The 24,673-nt window shown below is 43.2% G+C and overlaps 2 protein-coding genes across 5 annotated transcripts; both read right to left on the bottom strand.

The window, feature by feature from the left end:
• Positions 1–682: 682 nt before the first annotated feature.
• On the bottom strand, positions 683–13,341 carry NCR1 (natural cytotoxicity triggering receptor 1). 4 transcript variants are annotated; one of them, XM_036092107.2, is made up of 9 exons: positions 13,283–13,341; positions 7,895–13,132; positions 7,777–7,812; positions 7,309–7,593; positions 5,504–5,782; positions 5,184–5,234; positions 4,299–4,346; positions 3,964–4,176; positions 683–2,723 (listed from the first exon to the last, which is right to left on the bottom strand). In XM_036092107.2, the coding sequence occupies exons 2-8, from the start codon at positions 7,926–7,928 to the stop codon at positions 3,986–3,988; spliced, it is 924 nt and encodes a 307-aa protein (XP_035948000.1). In that variant the 5' UTR covers positions 7,929–13,132; positions 13,283–13,341; the 3' UTR covers positions 683–2,723; positions 3,964–3,985. The 4 variants fall into 4 exon arrangements, with proteins under 4 accessions (XP_035948000.1, XP_035948001.1, XP_077919141.1 ...); XM_036092108.2 differs by lacking the exon at positions 13,283–13,341 and having other exon boundaries at positions 5,184–5,231; positions 7,895–13,102; XM_078063015.1 differs by lacking the exons at positions 3,964–4,176; positions 13,283–13,341 and having other exon boundaries at positions 7,895–13,102.
• FCAR (Fc alpha receptor) lies at positions 13,168–23,679 on the bottom strand. Its single transcript, XM_036092111.2, is given in 5 exon segments — positions 13,168–13,612; positions 15,019–15,306; positions 19,268–19,552; positions 22,638–22,673; positions 23,068–23,679. Coding segments are annotated over 5 exon segments (822 nt in total). The 5' UTR covers positions 23,102–23,679; the 3' UTR covers positions 13,168–13,433.
• Positions 23,680–24,673: the final 994 nt, after the last annotated feature.

Genomic DNA, 24,673 nt, shown 5'->3' with positions numbered 1-24,673 from the left:
GCTCATTTGTTTTGTTTTTTAAATTCCACATATGAATAAAATCATATAGTGTTTGTCTTTCTCTGACTGACTTATTTCACTTAGCATAATACACTTTAGCACCATCCACATCATTGCAAATGTCAAGATTTCATCCTCTTTGATGGCTGAGTAATATTCCATTGTACATATACATCTTCTTTATCCATTCATCAGTTGATGGACATTTGGGCTGCTTCCATAATTTTCAGCCATCATTTCTAAACAATAAAATGAAGTATGACTTATGTGCCTAAAATATGTGAAAGGTCTCCACTTTCTCTGAGCCATTATCAACTGTCATCTAGAATAATGTAGGAGCCTCCTAACTGGTCTCACTGGATATGTTCTTTCTCATTTGCAAATGGAAACAAACTTAGCAGAACAAGAATACAAAGGAATTTTCTAACTGGGACAATGAATATCTACAAAAAACTATAGCAATTTGCTTACTCAGTGGTAAGATGTTAAAAATATTCCCCATAATATTGGTACTAAGAAAAAGATCCTTGCTATCCATTAATGTGTTGGAGGTTCTAGCCAGGTAGTTAAGACAGTAAAAAAGAAATCAATTTTACAAAAAACTCTAAAAATTTTTAAACCTAGAAATAATCTAGAACTGTTAAAATTAAGATGTGAAATTTGCAAGACCACTGAGTACATATTTGATATACAAGAGCCAATTTTATTTTTATAATACCAGCAACAAACAATGGTGATAAAATTATTTAAAGAATGATACCACTTACAAAATAAAAGTCACATACCTAGGGATCTGTCTGGGGATGATATAACTAGAGGATATATCTTGTGGAAATCTAACAAAAGATGTGCACATTCTGTACATAGAGGACTACACGATATTATTTAGAGAAATCAGGGAACATATAAATACATGACAAAATATAACACATTTAGGGTGCAAGCTTGCATGGATTGAAAGATTGAAGAGATGATAATTCCCCCTAAATTGATCTGTAGCTTTAGTACAATTTCATGCACAACCCAGGCTGGTCTTTTGTGACAACCAACATCCTAAAGTTAATATTGAAATCTAAAGGGCTCAGAATAATCTAGGCAATCCTCAGAAGTAACAAACCTGGCAAATATTACCAATCTCAGGACTAGGACCCATCATCCATTGCTGGACCTCCCTCCGGGTTATGAGTTTCAGTCTTCTCTCTGATTATCAACCCCAGAAATAGATGACATTCTCAACTGTGCTGTTTCTCCATGGTTTTGTTTTCTTCTGCTTATTCTTTTCTCTCTCAGTTGGAAGGGTCTTTCTGCAGTCCACACGTCATCCTATCCCAGCCATGATAAAAATGCTCAATGAGCTCCCTTTGCCTTAAAGATGAGATGTGCATTTAAGATGTGGCTTCCATGGCTGTGCTTGGCATGATGCACCCAGTGTCACCCAGAATCAAAGCTCTACTAATACTGCATGGTTTTCACCCCGTCCCGCATGTGAGCCTCTGCATGAATTAGTGCAGACCCCTGCCACCGTCATCCCCATTCCTCATTTGTATGCCCTCCTCAATGTCTCTCTAGAATGGAATTTTGCATAGAAAGAAGCTCCAGTGGCATCCTGTATTTCTTCTGTCCCAACTTGTCCCCTTTCCCGGCATTTACTCACTTTCTTGAAGATCTGCTCTCCTGGACAATCATCCCTGTTCTGGCAGGGATGTGGTCCTTTTACCAGTGCCCGGCGCATGGTAGGCTCTGGTTGCACAGACTGCAGCTGCCTATCACAACTCTGTCACATCCCTCCTCACTCCATTGGTCACAGAAATGCCAATATTTATCTTGTCGCAGAGATGCCTGGAATAAAGGCTATCTTTCTCAACCTCCCTTGCATCCAAGTAGGGCAAGCTATTAGGTTCTAACCACTGAGAAATAAATGGAAGTGGTTTTTTGTTTTGTTTTGTTTTTTATCATGTTAGCACTTTAATGGTTAAAAAATTTTTTTTAATTTTATTTTATCATGTTATGTTAGTCACCATAAAATACATCATTAGTTTTTGATGTGGTGATCCACGACTCATTGTTTTCGTATAACACCCAGTGCTCCATGCAATACGTGCCCTCCTTAATACCCATCACTGGGCTAACCAATCCCCCCTCCCCCCCCAAAACCCTCAGTTTGTTTCTCAGAGCCCATAGTCTCTTATGGTTCATCTCTCTTTCCGATTTCCCCCCCTTCATTTTTCCTTTCCTTCTCCTAATGTCCTCCCTGCTATAATGGAAGTGTTTTTAAGCGTTTCCAATAAACCTCCATAACAAACAACTGGCCGGTACTTTCTCTCCCTTTCCCTCCCTTCCTCCTCCCCGTGCTTCATTTCGCTGTCTGGAATACAAACTGGGTTCAACATTTCAAAAAGAGTAATGCTCCACTTAACCATCTGGTCTAGTCTTGTTGACCAATTTTGGAAGATTTTGACTTGGAGCAGTGAGGGGAACAGCCTTGTGTGGAAAAGACCCCTCCATCCCTCTGAGGAGGCTCTCAAGCCCCTGCACTTATATCTGGAGATCCAAAATTCTTCTACCTTACACATTTTTTCCCCCTTGAGACTGTAGGTTTCCTGCCATAGCTTAGGATATGGAAAATTTGAGATGTCATAAACACACTCTGAAGAAGTCCATCACGTCTTGGGATAAAGAACATTATGATTCAGTATCAACAGAAGTTCTTGGTCTGTGAAGACCTAGCAGATGAAGAACAGAAAGAAGGACATTCAGTACGGGTCCACCGGTACTGAGGTAACAATTCGTGTGAGTTTCAGTTCCCCGTAGTACTGGGAATAATAACAGCTACCATGCATTGAGTTAACTTACATGTGTCAGAGCCTATGCTGGTTTCTGGATATTCTTTATCTCATTAAAAATGCATGTCCAACCCCTTTGAGGTTGGAATTAATGTTCTCTGATACATAACAGGAACTCAGATTTAGAGAATGGACTTGACACCGTGTGAGGTGTCAGAATCTTGAGGGGGGCAGGGACCCATATAATGGTTATATTAATGGGTTGATCAAGAAGAAGTTCTCAAGGAACAAAGGGTCCAGATAGCATTTCAAGGACAATAATCAGGAGTCTCAAGAGCTAAGCTGCGCTACAGCCTCATTTATATATCCATCGACCTGACGTGTATTTCCGGAGAACTCTCTTAGTGGCAGGAGCTGTGAGCACAGCCATCAGACCCAACACAGACTTAATTCACATAAGTTCACTGTAGAGACAGGAAAATGGATGTGTATGCAGTGTTAGAGCCCCAGTGATGTTATAGACGAACAACAGGTGCTTTGGGAGCATGGAAGTGATATCTGGAGTCAAGCTGGAGGGCTTGGGGAACTTTTTTGGGGGGAAACCCAAGGAAGAAGGCCAATTCTGGATAAAGAAGCGAGGAAGACAGAAGCTTGAGGTGGCCTAGGACAGAGGAATTGGGGCAAGGCTGAGACCCAGCCAGGACACACTGAGCTGTATGTGTGCTCACAGCCTGCACCTCCGTTAACCCGGTGGTGCCTCTCTGTGCTGTTCCTTTTGACAAATGCCTATTCTGTACTGGTTATTATTATTTTTTTCTGTACTGGCTATTAAATACCGTGAATGACATATTGCAGCAAAGGAAAGAAGAACTAGGGATAAAGACCAAAGTAGGAAGGAAATATTCTGTGGCCATGCTGTTTACAAAGATATTCGGTGAAAACCAGGGTGGTTAAAACTTTGGTTTGCATCAGGCAGGCACAAAAATGCTTACACCCCACAAGAGACTAGAGGGTCTGTCTGCAGGAGAAATTTAGCTCTTTCATCCCCCCTGCCCAACTCCTCCTGGAAGCTTTGCCAGACTCCACGCAGCTGTCCTTCAGTTTCCTGCAGGGAACCCTCCTCCATGGGTACAACACAGAGCTCACTCAGCTCAGGGTCAAGGCCAGCGCTCAGCTCTACCTGTGGCCAGCACATCTCTCGGTCATTTGTCCAGGCGTCTCTGTGTTCTGAACCTTCTCCTGCGTTCCTGACTTGAAGCCCCGTTGGCTTTCTCTTGTGCCCTCTTCCTCCAAAGCCAGTCTTCAGCCAGGAGGCACATGAGGGCCACCAGGACCAGGAAAGCCAGACCGATCCGAAGGAGATTCTGGGCAGTGTGATCCCAGAGGGCAAGGTCTGGGGTCAGAAGAACAGACTGATGGCTGACAGGAATGGATGGACACGCCTCGCCCCACCTCTCCCTCTCCCCGTTCCAGATCACACTCCTTCACAGGCTGCAGCACCCGCTGCTTGCCTACCTTGCTGGAATTCTGCTTCTGTGGTTAACAAGTCGAGGTCCCAAAGGTCTGCGGATGATAGGGAAGTGAAGCAGTGAGAAAAAGAGTGTCGGCCTCTGCCCAGGCTGCCTCTCCTCCCCTCGGTTGGACCCCATGGCCTTGTGCAGCTTTTCCAGGTCCCCACTCCACCCTCCAGGTCCTACTGGCTTCATCTGGCAGGTAGAGAGGAAGAGCCAAAGGACAGGCAAACCCGAGGGGGAATTCAGCTCCAGGACCCCCCACCGGGCATGTCTTCCCCCTGGCCCTCAGCTTCCTCATTACGTGGGTCAACATGGCTTCTTCCTCACATGTTGGATGACTCACAGTCTCCCCATTTTCTTCCAGGCTCTGAGCCCACACCCCGTCCCCACTGGCACCGTGCAATATCACTCCCAGTGGAGGGTGGTACTCCCGGCGCTGGCCCTCCCCCTGCCTTGGCCCTCCCCCTGCCATACTCAATGGCCACTCCCTCTCTCTGGAACCTTCTTCCCCATGTAGCCACAGAACGAACGCCCTTAGTTCTTTAGGTATTTGCTCCACTGTGAGGCCGATTCAGACAGCTCTAATATTGCCACCTGCCCTCCCGGTCACCCTCACCCTGTTTGTTCTACTCTGTCTTTCTTCCACACCACTGTTTGCTCCCCCTGTGCTATACGCTTGGCTTATTTCTCTGACTTTGACTCTCGGTCTGCCTCCCGCTGGGATGCAGGTGCCACGAAAGCAAGGATATTTGCTCCACTGAGGGAACTGCAGGTCATGGCAATTGCTATACAGTCAATGGATATTTCGAATGAACGACATGTTTTTAGTGTCACTGGGAGGCTCTGATCACCCCCCCACCCAAGTTTAGAAGTAACTGTTACTCACCAGAAAAAGAGGTGTGTTCTGTGGGTGCAAGGCTGGTGTCCCCAACATCTTCTGGCAGGGGAAACAAAGAAAACCATAAAGGTTTTGGGTTTCCTCTGGTCTTCCCACCTAGTCTCTGTGTCCTCCCTCTCCCTGTCCCTCTGGCCTTCTTCCTCGGGAAAAATCAACTGGGCCTCTGCAAAAATGCATGTGGATGAGGGCACTGCAGGGAGGTGCCCTCTGCATCTTCCCACCTGTCCCTTTGCTGCCTTCCTCATCACTGGTTGGGTTCACTTGGGGTTCCGGAGAGGACATGGGGGAAATCTGAGGGTTATCCTCACCTGTGACCAGGAGCTTCACAGGCTCACTGGGGAAAGACCATGCATGGTTGTTATAAGAGCCAAAACATCTGTACGTCCCTCTGTGGGCTGTGGTCACAGGACCCATGGGGAACTCCACCTGGGTGTTCCCATATCTGTGCTCAGGGCGGCCAGATCTTCCCTCCTTGAGCAGAAAGAACTTGTTTGTTGCAGTGCCTAGTCGGCAATAGAAGGTCACGTTCTTTCCTGAGGTCACCTCAGGCCCAGGATGAACGGAGAGGGTGGGCGTGTCATACATTTCTGTGGGAGAAGGAGCCAGGTAGGTTAAGAGAGTCTTTATCCTGCCTCCTATGTCTCCCTTCCTCCTTGGCCTTAAGACTGGGATGTCACACCCAAGAATCTCTGTCTCCTCTGCTTTGGTCATGGACATGCCCTCCCTGATCTCTCCCTTCAAGACTGAGACACTCACTCCTCTAACTTTCAGGGGCATTAGCATGACTCTCTCTCTGGGGATTGCCCAACATCAGTGGTTCTCAGAGTTAGAGATCCTTGGGACCAGCGACATCAGCATCAGCAGGAAGCTTATCAGAAATGCAGATTTCCAGGCTCCACCCCAGACCCACTGCATCAGAAACTCAGGGGTAAGGCAGCCATCTGTGTTTTAAAAATTATTATTGTTTTACATTGTTATGAAATACATGACACATAAAATTTACCATCTTAACCAATTTTATGGGTACAATTCAGTGGCGTTGAGTACCTTCACATTGTCATGCAACCATCACCACCATCCATCTCCAGAACCCTTTTCATCTTGCAGAACTGAAACTGTCCCCGTTATTAAGCACCCTCACCCCATCCCTGCTCCCCAGCCCCTGGCACCCACCATTCTGCTTTCTGTCTCTATGAATTTGACCATCCTAGCTCCCACACAGAAGTGACTCCTACAGTATTTGTCCTTCTGTGACTGGTTTATCTCACTCAGAATAACGCCCTCAAGGTCCGTCCATGACGTAGCAGGTGTCCGAATCTCCTTCCTTTTCAAGGCCGAATAATATTCCATCATGTGTATAGATGTATAGACCACATTTTGTTCATCCATTCCTTTGTCAGTAGACACTGAGCCTGTTGCTACCTTTTGGCTATTGTGAATAGCGCTTCGGTGAACATGGGTATACTAGGGCCATCTGTGTTTTCACGAGCCCTCCAGGTGATTCTGATACCTGCTTAAGTTTGAGAACCACATCCCTCAGCTGAAGGAGCCTGGGACTGCCTTCCTGAGACTGCCTTCCCTCCCAACCCCATTCTACTCTGTCTTTTTCCATATCATCATTTACTCCTTAGGTGCTCATGACTGATTGATTTGTCCTGACTTAGACTCGTGGTCTGTCTTCCCCTGATAGAATACAAGTGCCATAAAAGTTCGGATGTTTGAATGGAACCTCCTCCCTAGGAGGGGTTGACACTGGTGGGTACAGAACCCCTAGCCTCATCTCAAGACCACTCAGAAGGGCCATCCCAGGTCCAGAGTTCCACATTTGCTTGGCTGAGGTGTCTGTTGAAACTGCACCATGGTCCAGCTTCTGCCTTTTGCCTGGCCTGTTTCCCTCACTCCTCATCGCTGGGGTCACTTTTGAAGATGCTCCCCAGTGTTCCCCCCTGCACACATGCGTCCATCTCAGAGCATCTCACCTGGAGAACCTGACCTAAGACCAATCTGCCTCTAGGTCATAGGTAACCGCTGAGTGAGGTTGAATGACACCAAAGGAGATTAATAAATAAATCATGACCCTCCCCAGGATTCAGGCTGAGGATGGGACAGTTACCTGTTACCACCAGATCCAGAGGGTCACTAGGGTTTGACCAGAGCTCCTTTCTTCGGTAAATGCACTTGTATTGCCCTGCAGTGAGCGGGGTCATGGCTGGGATGCGGAACATGGCTATGTTCCTCCTTCCAAGTTGTTTTGGGATTTGCTGGGCAGAGAGGTGTCCCTCAAAATACAGCTGGTATTCAACGGCCTCAGGAGTCCCCTGGCATAAGATCAAGACTCGCATTCCCTTCGGAATCATGAAATCTGGCTTGGCCCAGATGATGGGTTTCGAAAGAATCTCTGGAAGGGAATTAGAGGCTGGAGTTCCAGATAAAGCCCCTTCCCACCCATATTTCCACCCGGTTGCTGGTCCCAAGCACTCCTAGCAAACCAGAGCCCCTGCTCTCTCCTCTGGTGGCTCCTAGGTGGATACTTTGTCTGAGCCCAGTAGAGAGACTCTGGGGCTCTGAAGGAGGGACTCACGCTTCTGGGTGCTGATGGTCTGGCTCAGGTATAGCCCTGGAAGACAAGAACAGTGAGACATGCTGCCCCCCCACACCCAGACCCCTGGATTCTGTCTCCTTCACGTGCAAGAACTCACCGAGGTAGAGCAGGGCAGTGAGTGTAGAGGTCATAGTACTGATTGTACCAGGAGAATGTTGAGCAGCTGGGTGGAGACTGAGTCCAGCAGGCCAGGAAGATGCACAGGATGTGGTGGGTGAAGCCCAGCACTAATCGCCATGGGGCTTTCACACTGACTTTTTACAAGAAGGTTCACAGTCTTCCTTCTACCTCTGACCATGAGGCATAAGGACAGGTCATTGTCCCCATGACACATCTGGTCATCTCTGTGGTCTAACCAGATCCTCTGACAATTGTCTGCCCCACCTGCAACTCATTTCAGGGTCTTCTTCTAAATTTTGAAATGTGGACATTATGCCCAGGAAAGGCATAGGGTAGTGTGCAGAGCAGAAACCTTAGAATTATTAAAAAAATATGTGTTTAATCTTGGCTCCCCTTTGTTTGGTATGCATATGCTTGGGTCAGTTAATTGGTTTCATCAGAATGAAATGATAATGCTATCTTCTCCAAAGGTTTGTTACAACATTTCAACAAAATGCAATTTTTGAAACAAAATGTTCTGTTTCTTACATAAGTATATTCCTTTAGTCTGTTATAAAGCAGAAATTAAATATTAAAATCTTAAACATTTTAATATATTTTAAAACTCAAAATGTGTTTTTTTCCTCAAAGGGTCTAAATAATTTTGGAAAATGAAATGTAATGCTGATCTATATTCTGCCTTACATTCTATGAGGAAATCTCCCCCAATCTATTACCATTGTTCTTATTTCTTGATTTTATGGTGGAATATATTCCATTCACTTCCTTATTTACATATAGTAAAACCCACTCATTTCTTGTTCAGTTCTATATGAGTTTTGATAAATGTATATAGTCATGTAACCAACACTTAAGTCAAAATATAGGACAATTTTGTCCTAGTATAAGTGGTATCGGTAGTGTTTGTCCTTGTGTGTCTGACTTATCTCACTTAGCATAATGCCCTGTGGGTTCACTCCTGTGGTTGCAAATGATAGGATTTCTATTCCATTCTTTTCTGTTGCCTCCAGTCCTTGGTTCCAAATTCCAGCACCTGTCTTCTCCAGCCAGCCAACACCCACCCATGCCACCTGTCTAGATGGTCTCCACCAAAATGTCCTTACAACATTTTGAGAGAGGGCATCATTCTCATGTACCTATAAAGTCTTTCTCAGAAGCCATCCTGGAGAAGAAAAGCTCAAGTGAGATGGTCACTCTTGATTGAGATGATAGCTTGTGCATCTACTCCCGGGCAGATTTAGACCTAAAATCAGAAGCTCTGCTCTCCCTGTAAAAAGGGTCATACCCTGGATTGCTACTGTCTTGTCCTCCCCATTAGGACTCGCTAAGGATATAGCAGGGGGGTTCTTCCAGCTGACTTCCTGTGTGCATCATTTAGGAAACTTAAACTTACAGGAAAGATGGGTGCAGAAGAAGTAGTGGGTGAGGACCCAGGGCCATCCACTGGAGTTTTTTACGTTGACCACATAGAGAGTGGGCACAGCCAATGTCTGTGAGAAACCTGGCTATGTGCTATGGGTTTTTGTTTTTTGTTTTTTGTTTTTAAAACCACACTTGACCTATGGAAACATTTAGATACCAAACCATGGGGGAGAGAGGCAGTGGTTGCTAGTTCAAAGGAGACAATGAGGCAGTCTTGCCTGTAGATGACAAAGATGTCTCTGGGCCAAGAAGGGATCTTGTCTCACTTCTCTCCCATAATACATCTTAATTTACTCATCACTGTCAGCCTAAAGTCCATTCATAGCATGAAGGTAAGGTTCCTAATGAGTGGGTCCCTGTATCAGGAAAGAGCTAGTTGTCCTTTGGGGATAAAGTGACCAGGGGCAGAGAAGTAGTTCTCTTGGTATAGTGAGAAAGTTCTGCTACCTCTCACTTAGAGAGCTTGAGAGTCTATTCAAGAGGCTGGTTGCCTGATAACATGTTCCTGTGAAATTGTTTTAAAAGTTGGGGGGAGCTCCCTGGAATTTAAGTCAGCTTCCTGGCACCACAGAGGATCAGGTTAGTATCTCCATGGCCTGGCCCTAATTGGGGTTGGGTCTGGACTTTAGAGAATGGGTCTAGCCTCGGTTTCCTTGTGGCTTTCTTCTCTGTTAACTAGTAATTTACATAGGCATATGACAGTTCTGTATCTCAAGTCCCTTGGTATTGCTAATTCTTCCATAATATTTGGGGTTTCTTTGTTTCTTTATGAAATTTGCAATTTTTTATTGCTGGTTATTCACAGTGAGTTTTCCTACCTATGGGATTCCAACGTATATTGTTGTGTGTACTTGTAGCGAAAGTGTTGCCTTCCATTTGATTCTTCTGGAGGGCCCAGGTGTCTCAGCAGGCTGTAAGCAATCTTACATTCATTTGTGGTTTTGGTCCTACATGGCTCAGAAGTGGAATTCAACTTCACACTCTTGTGGAAGATGTCAGTGTTTCTGATTTTTCATAAGTCTGCGTCCAGACTTGCAGACAGGCAGGTTTGCTTGTCGTTTTCTGAGATGGTGATTGGAGCAGTTCTAGAGCCACTTTTTCTAAGAGGGAAATCCTTCCAAGGACTTGACTTTATCAAGGTGTTTTTACTTGAGCCCATTTGTCGTCTTAAGCTCACTCCCATACTCCTGGGACTATCTCTGTTTAGAGTTTGTAAGCCATGTTGGAAATGATGGATTTCAAGCCATCACTCAATCACTTAAAGAGTGAGCAACCCCGAGGATGTCATTAACAATATATTCATTTTTTTTGGTACTTGAAAAAAAAAACTTTATTGAACTATACCATACAATTTACCTATTTAAAGTATATAATTCAATGGTTTTTAGTACATTCACAGAATTGCTCAACCATTACCACAATGTAATTTTAGAATTTTTCCACCACTACAAAAAGAAACCCAGTGCTCCCTGGCCATTAATGTCAATTACCCACCCCCCCCCAACTCTACCAGCCCCAGGCAACAAGTAATCTACTTTCAGTCTCTACAGGCCACAACGAACTTTTCACAGATTGTGGTAAAAAATACGTAACATAAATTTTTTTACCGTTTTAACTATTCAAAAAGCTTTTTATTGTAGCAAAAAACGCATAACATGAAATTTACCATCTTCACCCATTGTACAGTAGTGTGCGGTACATTCACATTGTTGCTCCAGAACTTTTTCATCTTTCAAAACTAAACCTCTATATCCCCAAAGGGAATTGTTCTTTGACAGACATAGGGTTTCATTTTAACCATTTTTGAGTGTATGGTTCAGTGACATTAAGCGTATTTACATTGTTGTGGGACCATCACCACCATGTCTCCAGAATTTTCTCATCATCCCAAACTGAAACTCTGTATCCATATATTTGTATCATTATTCAAATCATAATATTTTTTAAAGTATTTTTTTTTTAAGTAATCTCTACACTCAGTGTGGGGCTTAAACTCACAACGCCGAGATCAAGAGTCGCATGCTCTATGGACTGAGCCAGCGGGTGCCCATCAAATCATATCATTTGTGAGCATCTCTTTGCCCACGTGATAGATGGATTGAATAGAATAAAATTCACAGGGTTGCAGCATGCTCCTGCAAATGAAGTGACTAGAATAAAGCCTAACATAAAAGTGAAGGTCATAGAATATAAGTCCCCATACGCTGCCCCTAAGCCGAGCCTTACACTTAACCTAAATCAACCCAATATATGAACTGTCGAGGCCAATGCACTCACCATTCAGTGCCTGAAATAAAAAAGGCAGAGTGGAATTTATTTTTACTATATTAAGGGGGAGTTATGCTGGTGTGCTGGCCAGACGTGATATCTCTGAGTCTCCGAGCAAAGCCTACAGATGATCCTAGACAGGATTTTTGGGATTCTCAGGGCCTCTTGTGGTTTGGCATTATTTGTAAAAGATGTTTATTTGAGGGGGACTTTTGATTGGCTATCACTCACAGATGTGCTTACTGGAGTAAACCTGTTTCTGATTGGCTGACATTTAGAAACAAGGAGCTGATTGGTTGAATCGCCAAAGCATTTTCACTAAGGTGAGTGGTCACTGATGATGGGTGAAAAAGCGGTTCTGGTGGCACCTTGTCATCATGGCTACAGGACAATATAGTCTTTTCCTAGGAGGGGAAGATCTTTTTATTCCCAGGGTTACAGTCTGCTTTTCCAAACAAGACCCTGGTGTGGACAAAACCAAGTGTGTGAAACTAATCTTATCCCTCTGTCAGGATCAAACCCCATTGCATTCTTGGGTCCAAATCCTGGCTTTGATGTAAAGTCTCTGATTAGCCCTCGTCCGAAACTACGGCACTTCCTTGTAGTTTTATCTGGTCCAATCACTAACATTTCCTTCATCAACTTATTTATTCATAATCTCAATAAATATTTATAATATTTTATGCCAAATACTACAAAGAGATGGATCAATAGACTAAGCAATCTATCGAAAATTCCCAGAGGAAATGCTTGTCGGGGTTGTTTTCACAAGTCTATTGAATTTGCATTGGAGGCATGAGATATTTTGAAATGTTACAAATATACAATGGAATATTATGCAGCCATTAAAAAGAATGAAATCTTGCCATTTGAAATGATGTGGATGGAACTAGAGGGTATTATACTAAACGAAATAAGTTAGTCAGAGCAAGACAAGTATCATATGATTTCACTCATATGTGGAATTTAAGAAGCAAAACAGATGAACATAGGGGAAGGGAAGGAAAAATAAAATAAGACAAAATCAGAGAGGGAGACAAACCATAGAGACTTTTAACTATAGGAAACAAACTGAAGGTTGCTGGAGGGGAGATAGGGGGATGGGGTAACTGGGTGATGGGCATTAAAGAGGGCACTTGATATAATCAGCACTGGGTGTTATATGCAACTGATGAATCACTAAACTCTACCTCTGAAACTAATAATACACTATATGTTAATTAATTGATTTTAAACAAATAAATAAAAAGAAAAAAAGAAATGTTAGTTTCATAAGAACAGGAGAGTCTTCTTAGCAATGGGGAAAGCCTGTGTTAATACACAAATGCAGGGTAGGGAAAACTAGAAGGATACATGTCATGGAATATATGGTATGTTGAATGGACAACATTAATAATTAATTAGTAGTATTAATAATTTATGGAATTCTAAGTGTTAAGAGCTTACCTAGAAGGATGTGAGGGTATCTGGTTTTGCTGATAAATTCAAGACAGATTGAAATTTTGAGCCAGACCTTCTGTAGAGGCTGGGAGAAAAACAGTCAACAATGAGAACTGAGAATGCTTTGCATGATTTTTATCACAGGAATGAGCTAACCCAAGACTATACCAAGAATTTTATCACCAACATATAGAAAGGTGGTATACAACTGTATCAGATATGTATAAGAAAATACCATTGGTTTGAAAATGTATCCAAAATTGTTAGTGCCTCTTTCTCTCTTTTGTTCTCCCAGTAGCTCTGCAGAACTCCACAAGTGCTGACTCATTACTACTTCAGCAACAGGTGTCTACCTTCTGGCTGTTAGGAGTTTGTCCAAAGGTCCATTATGTCTGACATTTCTGTTTACTCCAGCTCAGCTCAGGAAAATCTGGACAGTCTTCCTTGTTTGGAGCCTGATGGTTGTGCCAATTTTTAACCAGAATGGCCAAGAGAGCCACAAGGACCAGCCCTGCCACACCCATTCGGATCAAATTCCCCATTGTGTAATCTTGTTTCATTATATCTGCAGACATAATTAAAAGGAGATGAGCAATCATTGGTCATGTTCCATTTCATCCCAACCCCAGAGCCCTGAAAAGGAGCTCATTTCCCTATTTGTGTCAGAACCCCTCCTCAATGAACTCATGCACTCACAAGCGCCATACTTAATCCTTGAGCCTGGGTCAAAGGGGAGACTTGTGAACAGGAAAGGAGGTGACTATGGGGATGTTGTGTTTGCTTTTCATTCCCTCTTCATTTCCCTCAAAGTCTAGTCATATCCTTCCTTGCAACACCTTCATATGTTTGGAATCCTAAATTTTCTCCTCTACACTTCCTTCACCCCACGTAAAAACTTGTGTTCCTTTTTCATACATGACAAAGGATACAACAGTGTTGGTTAGCCAGAGAAAATTTTCAGATAATCTTAGGTAAATTGTATCTCCACTATTGTGTGACTGTTCACTAAACATTGCTGTTCTCTGAATCTTTAAAAAAAAAAAAATTCTTCATTTGTTATATGGACTTTCTGGGCCCATATTCATTTCAAGGATGTAATAAAATACTGTGAAATGACAATGCTCAGAAATCATAGTAACTCTCTTGTTAAAATACAGAAATAATTTCAAATGGATTTGGAATTTCAAATTAGTTCCTAATTACAAAATGCACAATATTTTGAGTTTGAGAGGATAATACAGGATAGTATTATCCCAACACTGGGATAGATGATTTCTAAGACAAGATACTGTGGCTATCTGCTTTAAAGAAAAAGACTAATAAATTCACTCCTCCTCCATCAGTGCCCAATTATCTATGCACTGTTAAATGAAAAAGCACTCTGGCCTCTATGATCTTACAGTGCCATGACTACTATATGTGCTCAGCTTGTAGAGTGATTGGACAAGGTGGGCACGAGAGATGAATGTGGTTGCCCTGTGCAGCAGTCAGCAGTTGCTTTCCTTTGCTGTAACTTGTCTTCTTCTGCCGAGTAGAGAGATGCAAACACTATGATAATGGGGCTCATGTTAGAGTTTTTAGAGTTCTTTCCACGAGCCATAAATTTCCAGCCAATCACTCAGAGCGGACTATAGTACTGAAGGTTAGTTTAAGGGTTTCCAGATGCAACCAAGGATGTGAAGAAGAGAGGTGGGTTAGTCTGAGGTGGTGCCTGGGATCTATTGTCTCAACAATGCCCCTTAACGTGACTCTGAACTTTGGCTGCTCCATTCTCAACAGACCACATGTTTTTAAAGGGCACTGTCTGGAGAACTCTAGGAGAGGATGTGAAAATCAAACGGGGTGAGGATGAAAGTCTTTCTTCACAGCCTCTACTGCCCCACTGTTCTTTCTCAGTGCCCCTCTTTGTATTCCTGCCAGAGGCCAAGGCCCCAAGGAGGAGGACACAGGGCTGGGCTGGGGTGCACCTACCTGTGACCACAAGCCCCAGGGCATCACTGGGGGCTGACCACACATAAGGGCTGCTGCTGTACCAACCATAGCACCTGTAGTTGCCTGAGAAGCTTTGGTTCACAGGACCTAGAATGAAGTTGCCTTGGTGTCTGCCATTTTGGTTCTGTGACAGGGTGGCTCCTCCTTCCTTGATCAGTGAAAATCTATCAAATGGGATGTGTGCTGAACTGCACTGCAGGGAGATATTCTTCCCTAGCATCACCACAATGCCCTGGTCAGCAGAGAAGAAGGGTTTGTTGTAGAAGCCTAAAAGAGAAGAGAGTAAGCTAATAGCAAGATTTTTCTTCCTTTCCCTGTTATCCCCACCACTCCTATTGGGTCCATGGTAAGACCCTGATCCAAAGGAATGGGAGCTGGGAACTTCTCATTTCACTACTCCAGGACCCATACTCTGTCCCAAACTATTCAGACAGGTCTGAGCAAGCAAGCAGCCTGTGGGGCTTGGATGAGATGCCATCTTCAAGAGATAAAGATCTTGTTTCTAGAGTCATAAGACCGAAATGATTCTGTTCCCAATTACAACATGTGGGGTTCCCCCCCACACCACCAAGCAGTCCTGAGACACCCACTGGGCATCCCATAATTCAACTTAATTCTGACACTATCTACCTGGAGATAACATCAGATCCCAAAGATTAAGGGCTCAGTCCTGAGAACGCTCCCACTTCAGATGCCAGTCACAAACCTCTCATGTCACTGGTGCTTCTGACAGAATGGCTGTAAATCAGAAGTTCCCACAACCCCTTCCTTGGTTCATTTAATTTGCCAGAGCAACTTACAGGCTCAGGAGATCAGTTTACTTACTAGATCACTGGTTTATTATAAAGGATACAATCAGGGACAGCCAGATGGTAGGGATGCGTAAGGCCAGGTGCCCTCTCCAGGTGCCCTCTCCAGGTGCGCCTCTCTACCAGTACCTCCACGTGTTCACCAACCTGGAAGCTCTCTGAACCCTGTCCTTTTGGGTTCTTATGGAGGCTTCATTACCTAGGCATGGTTGATTAAATCTTTGGCCATTAGCCATTGATTCAACCTCCAGCCCCTCACCCATCCCTGGAGGTGGGAATGGGGAGGGACTGAAAGTTCAAACATTTTAGTCACATGGTCGGTTCTCCTGGCAACCAGCCCCGGTCCTTAAGTGGGGTACAAAAGTCACCTCATTAACATAGCCTCAGGTAAGGTAGGAAGAAGGGGTTTGTTAGAATATCAAAACACTTTACCATTCTTAGTCATTCAGGAAATTCCAAGGGATTTAAGAGCTCTGTGCCAGGAACAGGAACAAAAACCAAATATATAGTTCTTATTATAAATCACAATATCACAAGCCATATTTGGGGAAAAGGGGGAATAGTATCCAGAGTTTGAGGAGCTATGTCAGAGGCTGAGAGAGGCGACATTATGTAAAAAGAATGTTAGCAAGTGAAAAGACCTGGAAATTCAGGATGGACCCTTCCAGAAACAAACCCTTCTAGAAACACAGGGTCAAGCCACCCTGAGGACAGAGGACTTAAAATCTAGGGCCAGACTTGTGCAGGGAGCATAACTTCCCCCTCCTTAGGTACAGGCTGCATTTACTGATTTCTATCCATACAGAAAGGGTCAGGAGGAGAAACCTGCACATGCTATCTCAGCCGGGTGCTCAAGCTCAGCATCAACAGCCATATTCATTTGTATGGTGTGTACCCTTAATGTGATGTGGTGAAAATGGCACTGTGCTTCTGTGGTCTTCCTCACAGTTACCCCAGGAACCCTGTCTTATCATGAGAGAAACATCAGACAACTTCCAATAGTGGGGCATCCTACAAAGTACCTGACCAGCCCTCCTCAAAACTGCCACAGCCAAGAGCAGCCTAAGGAGATGTGACAACTGCATGCAGTGTGGGATGGGATCCTAGAGCAGATGAATGACCGCTGCGTAAAAGCTAAGGAAATCTTTTTAAAATTTTTATTTAAATTCAATTAGCCAACATATAGTACATCATTAGTTTCAGATGTAGTGATCAATAATTCATCAGTTGCCTATAACACCCAGTGCTCATCACATCAGGTGCCCTCCTGCATGCCCATCAACAGTTGTAAAAGCTAAGGAGACCTAAATAAACTATGCACTTTGGCACATGCTAAGTTATCCATATTGGTTCATTAATGGTAAGAAAAGTGCCATACCAACAGAATATGTTAACAACAAGGGAGAGTGGGTGATAGGTATATGGGGATGTTCTGTCCTCTCTTCTCAATTTTTCTGGAAACATGAAACTGTTCTAAAGTAAAGTCTACATCAAAAACTAATGATGCTATGGTAAATGGATCCCATTTACAATAATCCCAAAACCATAAGATACCTCGGAATAAACCTAACCAAAGAGGTAAAGGATCTATACTCTAGGAACTACAGAACACTCATGAAAGAAATTGAAGAAGACACAAAAAGAAGGAAAAACATTCCATGCTCATGGATTGGAAGAATAAACATTGTTAAAATGTCTATGCTACCCAGAGCAATCTATACCTTCAATGCCATCCTGATCCAAATTCCAATGACATTTTTCAAAGTGCTGGAACAAACAATCCTAAAATTTGTATGGAATCAGAAAAGATCTCGAATCGCCAAGGAAATGTTGAAAAAGAAAAACAAAGCTGGGGGCATCACATTGCCCGATTTCAAGCTATATTACAAAGCCGTGATCACCAAGACAGCATGGTACTGGCACAAAAACAGACATATAGACCAATGGAACAGAATAGAGAGCCCAGATATGAACTCCCTCAACTCTATGATCAAATAATCTTTGACAAAGCAGGAGAAAATATGCAATGGAAAAAAGACAGTCTCTTCAATAAATGGTGCTGGGAAAATTGGACAGCCACATGCAGAAGAATGAAACTCGACCATTCTCTAACACCATACACAAAGATAAACTCAAAATGGATGAAAGACCTCAATATGAGACATGAATCCATCAAAATCCTAGAGGAAAACACAGGCAGTAACCTCTTTGACATTGGCCACAGCAATTTCTTTCAAGATTCATCTCCAAAAGCTAGTGAAACAAAAGCAAAAATGAACTTTTGGGACTTCATCAAGATAAAAAGCTTCTGCACAGCAAAGGAAAGAGTCAACAAAACAAAGAGGCAACCCACAGAATGGGAGAAGATATTTGCAAATGGCACTACAGATAAAGGGTTGGTATCCAAGATCTATAAAGAACTTCTCAAACTCAACACCCAAAAAACAAATAAGTCAAGAAATGGGCAGAAGACATGAACAGACACTTCTCTGAAGAAGACATACAAATGGCTAACAGACACATGAAAAAATGTTCATCATCATTAGCCATCAGGGAAATTCAAATCAAAACCACATTGAGATACCACCTTACACCAGTTAGAATGGCAAAAATGGACAAGGCAAGAAATAATAAATGTTGGAGAGGTTGTGGAGAAAGGGGAATCCTCTTACATTGTTGGTGGGAATGCAAGTTGGTACAGCCACTTTGGAAAACAGTGTGGAGGTGCCTCAGAAAATGAAAAATAGAGCTGCCCTATGACCCAACAATTGCACTCTTGGGTATTTACCCCAAAGACACAGATATAGTGAAAAGAAGGGCCATATGCACCCCAATGTTCATAGCAGCAATGTCTGCAATAGCCAAACTGTGGAAAGAGCTCAGATGCCCTTCAACAGATGAATGGATAAAGAAGATGTGGTCCATATATACAATGGAATATTACCCAGCCATTAGAAAGGATGAATACCCAACTTTTACATCAACATGGATGGGACTGGAGGAGATTATGCTAAGTGAAATAAGTCAAGCAGAGAAAGTCAATTATCATATGGTTTCACTTATTTGTGGAACAAAAGGAATAGCATGGAAGACATTAGGAGAAGGAAGGGAAAAATGGGGGGAAATCAGAGGGAGAGATGAACCATGAGAGACTATGGACTCTGAGAAATGAACTGAGGGTTTTAGAGGGGAGAGGGGTGGGGGGATGGGTGAGCCCAGTGATGGGTATTAAGCAGGGCACGTACTGCATAGAGCACTGGGTGTTATACGCAAACAATGAAGCATGGATCACTACATCAAAAACTAATGATTTATTATATGGTGACTAACATAACACAATAAAATTAAATTCATATGATCTGCATGTGGCTGTCCAATTTCTCCAGCACCAAGGCTGGAGACCTTGGATGTGTCCTCACCTGTCACCACCAGCTCCAAGGCTTTACTGTGCTCCGACTAGCGGTCCTGTTTCCTATACTGGCACTGATAACGTCCTGCAGTGTTTGGATTCATGTGTTTAATGAGGAATTCAGCCTTCTTCTGAAATCCCAATTTCTTCTCCACCACCTCGAATGTGGAGTTTCCCAGGATTTCCAGTTGGTACAAGTAAGACTCGGGAGTCCCCCAACACAGGATCTTCACAGAGTCATTCCAGGGAATCACAGAACCAGGTGTGGCAGATATGATAGGAACAGGAAAATCCCCTAGAAGAAAATAAAGCCCAGACTCAGGTGGTCTGCTATGGAGAAACCACAGTCCTTTCCTTCTCTCTGGACAGAATACAAATAAATTAAGGTGTGAAGGACCTGCAATTCTTTCCTTTTTAAAATCTTTTTTTGGCATTTTCTAAATGTAGTAAAATATATAAAATGTGAAATTTAGCATTTCAACTTTCTTTTCTTTTCTTTCTTTCTTTCTTTTTTTCTTTTTTTAGGTAGGCTCCACACCCAACATGGGGCTTGAACTCATGACCCTGATATTGATAGTCACATGCTCTACCGACTGAGGCAGCCAGGCACCCTCCCCCTTTTTAACCATTTTTTTTAAGTGAACAGTTCAATGGCATTAATTACATTCACAATATTGTGCAAACATGACCTCTATTTTCAGAATTTTTTTATGACTCCAGACAGAAACTCTATAATCATTAAGCAATAACTCCCCACTCCCTCTTTCCTCAGCCACCAGTAATATCTGATCTACTTTCTGTCTATGAATTTGCCTATTCAAGGTACTCCATATCAGTGGAATAATACAATATTTGTCCTTCTGTGTCTGGTGTATTTCACTGAGCATAATACCCTGAGTAAGGTTCACGCATGTAGTGGCATGTGTCAGAACACCCTTTGTTTGAATGGCCAAATAACATTCCATTGTCTGTGTAAACCACATTTTGATTATCCACTCAGGCCAATGGATATTTGGGTTGTTTCCGTCTTTGGCTATGGTGAATAATGCTGCCCTGAGCATCGGTGTACAGGTATCTGTGTAAGTCCCTGCTTTCAATTCCTTTGGTTATATACGTAAGAATGGAACTGCTGGATCATATGATAATTCTATGTTTAGCCTTTTGAGGAACTAAACTCCTTCCTTTTCATGTTTATTTTCTTTTTGAGGTGAAATTCACATAGCATACAATGAACCATTTTTATTTTTTTTTTTAAAGATTTTATTTATTTATTTGAGACAGAGAGAATGAGAGAGAGAGAGCACATGAGAGGGGGGAGGGGCAGAGGGAGAAGCAGACCCCCTGCCAAGCAGGGAGCCCGATGCGGGACTCGATCCCGGGATTCCAGGATCATGACCTGAGCCGAAGGCAGTCGCTTAACCAACTGAGCCACCCAGGCGCCCAATACAATGAACCATTTTTAAAGTGTATGATTCGGTGGTATTTAATGCATTCACAATGTTGTGTAACCTTCCCCTCTTTTTTTTTTTTTAAGATTTTATTTATTTATTTGACAGAGAGAGACATAGCGAGAGAGGGAACACAAGCAGGGGAAGTGGGAGAGGGAGAAGCAGGCTTCTTGCTGAGCAGGGAGCCTGATGCAGGGCTCGATCCCAGGACCCTGGAATCATGACCTGAGGTGAAGGCAGATGCTTAATGACTGAGCCACCCAGGCGCCTCCCCCCGCTCCTTTTTTTAAAAGATTTTCCATCACCTCTATCTTGTTGTATTTTTATCACCCCAGAGGAGACTTTGTACACACTAAGAGGTCACTTCCCACTCTTTCTTCCCACAGCCCCTCCCCTAGCAACCAAGAGTCTGCCATAAAGTCTGCGTGGTATTTTGTTGCCATGGCAATCCTCATCAAAACTCAACAATCTGCTGGTTCCTTTATCGAGATGTATCATCTATTTTAGATCTGATAGTGATGTACTCAACTGCTGCTCTGTGAGGGGGGAATGAAAGGGACTCTGCCATGCTCAGGAGGAATGCCATCAAGGAAGACCAACCTACTATCTGTGGCCATGGAAGATGTTGACCGTATTTACCAAAAATTGCAGGACTTCCTGTTATTCAGTATTATTCATTCACCAATACATCCATGCTTTTGTTCTTCCAAAGTATATGAGAGATGCCTCCATTAATGCAGACACAGTGTTCATTTAATATCATGACCTAAACTAGTGGTTCTCAACAGGGGGCAATTTTGCCTCCCAGGGGACAACTTGTCAATGCCTGGGGACATTTTTGGTTGGGACGGGAGGCACTGTTGGCATCTACTGGGTAAAGGCCAGGGTTCTTACAACGCACAGGACTTCCCTCCCAACAAAGGATTATCTGCTCCCAAATGTCGATAGGTCCAAGGTTGAGAAACCCTGACCTACACAACCTGGGTAAGACCTTTAAGGGAATGATGATGTGGGAAATGTCAGATACTAATTTTTAAAAATACACAAGTATATAATCGCAGTTCATGACACATGGTCTGCAGTATAGGGATGTAGATCTTGGAGGTCTGATAATAGATGTAAGGGTTCAGCTGACACATGAGGATGAGTAGCAATTGCCTAGGCAGTGTGGACTGGCAGGTTGGGAGCATTGTGGATAGAAGGGATGATGGGAGAAGGGTTAATGAAGTACAAAGAAGTGAGGGACAAACTAAAGTAAGTTCAGCATGGGTGAAGAGCAGAGGTTCAGTGGAAGAGTGGAAGATGGGTTGGGGGAGCAGATGCAACCTGGGCAGGCAGCACTTGGGAGAACCGGTTACATCAGTATGTTTATCTGAAGTTTGACCCCTGAGGGGTTCGAGGGAGATAAAGATACCTGTGTTTTAAACACACAAGTAATCCAGGCTACAGTCTTTAGAAGGAGCTGGAGGAGAGAAGACATGGACAAGGCAGGAGTGGAGGTGACAATATACACTCATACTTGAGAGCTACTTGGTGTCCATTATAGAGCCTGCTTGAGAGGGTGGGGCTAAGGCAACATCCCATTAGATGTAGCAAAGTGGATAGAGTGGAGAGAATTAGGTTGTGAAAACAAGTAGGTCTGACATAGGGACAGATATTGGGTAATCACCAATGGCTCCCAACTTCCTCAGCCCTGCAGTTGTGAACATTCAGTAAAATATGTGTCTTTGATATCAGGGCAGACAGCCTAATGGAAGAAAACACTAAATCCAGGTCTGAGTACAATGTGTTTGAGGGTTTTGGAGAGAAGAACACAGCAGAGATGGCTGGAATGGGGAATAAAATTGGAATTTGCTTGGGCTTTTGACTGTTCTTCCAACCCTTCTGTACCAAGGTATAAGGTGGCTGGGAGAGAGTTAGCGGAACACTTACCTTCCTGTGCCTGAATCTTCTGGCTCAGACAGAACACTGGAAGAGAGAGATTCATGAGAGATGAGTCTTCCAGTTTCCAGTGTTTGTTTCAAGTCACCCTGCCTAATGACATGAAGGGTGTCATTTTTTCTTCCACAGCAAGCATAGCTTTGAGGCTCATCTTTTAGTTTTATCTTCTAGATTTCAGGCCCTAAGGCTCTCATCTATAGGAACTCTGGACCCATCATGGATCTCTACACAGCATGACATGGGTTGAACATGTCCCACGGGCTACTTGGATTTGGGAAGACACAGTTACAAATATCTGGGCAAAGGCCAACTCTCCAATATGGAGGACAGAATCTCCTGATTCCTCATAGTAAGAGGGACACTGACTGTTTGGGGGCTCCCCCACCTTCCCCCCCTTACCCACTTGCATTTGAGAACTCACCAAGACAGAGAAGGATGGTGTCTCTGGGGTCCATGATTCTGATACGGCCTCAGCCCAGTTAGTCTCTTGTTGGTGCACATTTGCAGAATGACAGATCCTCGTAAGACAGTTAGATAGATCAGCAGGAAGTATGAGGTCAGAGTTTCTAGTCAGAGAATTTCTCCATCTATTGCCCCACAGGTAATGGTTCCTTCCCAAGAACTTAGTTCTGGATAGCTCTTGGGTTGGGCCCGAGAGGAGACCAATCTTCCTGCTTATGTTTCCTATGAGAAGTGAGTGTTTTCCTCAACCGATGTCTAATGGGGCTCAAATCCTTCTTTAAACCAGAACCCACATCCAAGTGGAAGGGCCTGGGACAGAGTATAAGAGGGTGCCATACAGGCAGAGATTTGTCTTCATTGGACCGTTTAGTCAAAAGCCATGTGTCCTTGCTTGTTATGGACCCATGTATCCTCTCTGGAATTCAGGGACTAAGTATATCCACTTGGTCTTGATCAGGAAGACCATATACTCTTACACTGGGGATTTTCTTTATGCCAGCATGCCAAGGAATTTTCCCAGGAGCTGCTCATCATCTGTAGGGAAAGAAAGTCCTATACCTATACCTATATCTATCTATATATCTAGATACAGATACTGGATAGATGATAGATATTTAGCTGTAGGATGGGATGGGAAGTCAAATATTCCAAATCAAATTCTCTAATACTTACCACATTTTCATTATAATACATATACTCTTGCCTTCCAATACACCAAATGCCTAAAGTCCTGAGCTTCTCCCATCTTTTGGAAGGCACCACCAACAGCCAGATTTTAAAAATAGTGAAAAGGAGTCTTTAAGAGAAGTGACTTTGCCAACGATCCTGCAGCTAAGAAGGAGCAAAACAAAATCTAATTGTTAAACATCCAAAAAATATCCACCTCTGAAGCATGACTTGGACTCTCCAGGGGAGATGCTACGGTTATTTGATCACTTCACCCTGGGACAAGATGATCATGACAAATATGTTACATTCCAATGATAGATAGATGGTGGATTTGTCTATTTGCTTGTAGTAACATAGTGACTTACCCTTGAGGGAAGGGTTGACTTGAAAAGACCTGAGGGATCTATTTTGAGAAATGGTGAAAGTTGCTTTTCTTAGTATATTCTGATATGTGAATATTTTATATTGTATGTCAGAGAATAAATGGAAATGTCACTATATATATATGTACATATATACATATGTACATATATGTAGTGTTAATATAGCTATAATATATATCTATCACTAATAAAATATGCCTTTGTTATGGTAAAAAATGAGCTTACCTTAGGATACATCATATTTTCCAGCTGCTAGTGTTTTGAAATGGTGACCAGCATTGTATCCTAGACAAGGGTTTTTTCAACTTTAGCACTATTGACATTTAGGGCTGGATAACGATTCTCTGCTGCCTGTGTGTGTGGAGGAGTCCATCCTGGACACTGAAGGATGTTGAGCAACATTCCTGGCCTCTGCGTAGTAGATGCCAGTAGCAGCCCCCTCCACAGTCATGACAACTAAAACTGTCTCCAGACATTGCCATAATGACTCCTGGTGGGCAACGTTGCCCCAGC

The sequence above is a fragment of the Halichoerus grypus genome, chromosome 15, assembly GCF_964656455.1.
Source record: "Halichoerus grypus chromosome 15, mHalGry1.hap1.1, whole genome shotgun sequence".
Classification (NCBI taxonomy): domain Eukaryota; kingdom Metazoa; phylum Chordata; class Mammalia; order Carnivora; family Phocidae; genus Halichoerus; species Halichoerus grypus.
Note: the sequence above shows the minus strand (reverse complement) of the source record. Positions and strands in the feature narration are given on the sequence as shown.

Excerpts from the sequence above, each read along its gene's own strand:
- NCR1 (XM_036092107.2), bottom strand. The coding sequence starts at position 7,928 with ATGACCTCTACACTCACTGCCCTGCTCTACCTCG. Across the intron at positions 7,594-7,776 it reads GACCATCAGCACCCAGAAGC|AGATTCTTTCGAAACCCATC; the intron begins GTGAGTCCCTCC and ends ATTCCCTTCCAG. Across the intron at positions 5,235-5,503 it reads TGTGAAGCTCCTGGTCACAG|AAGATGTTGGGGACACCAGC; the intron begins GTGAGGATAACC and ends TTCCCCTGCCAG.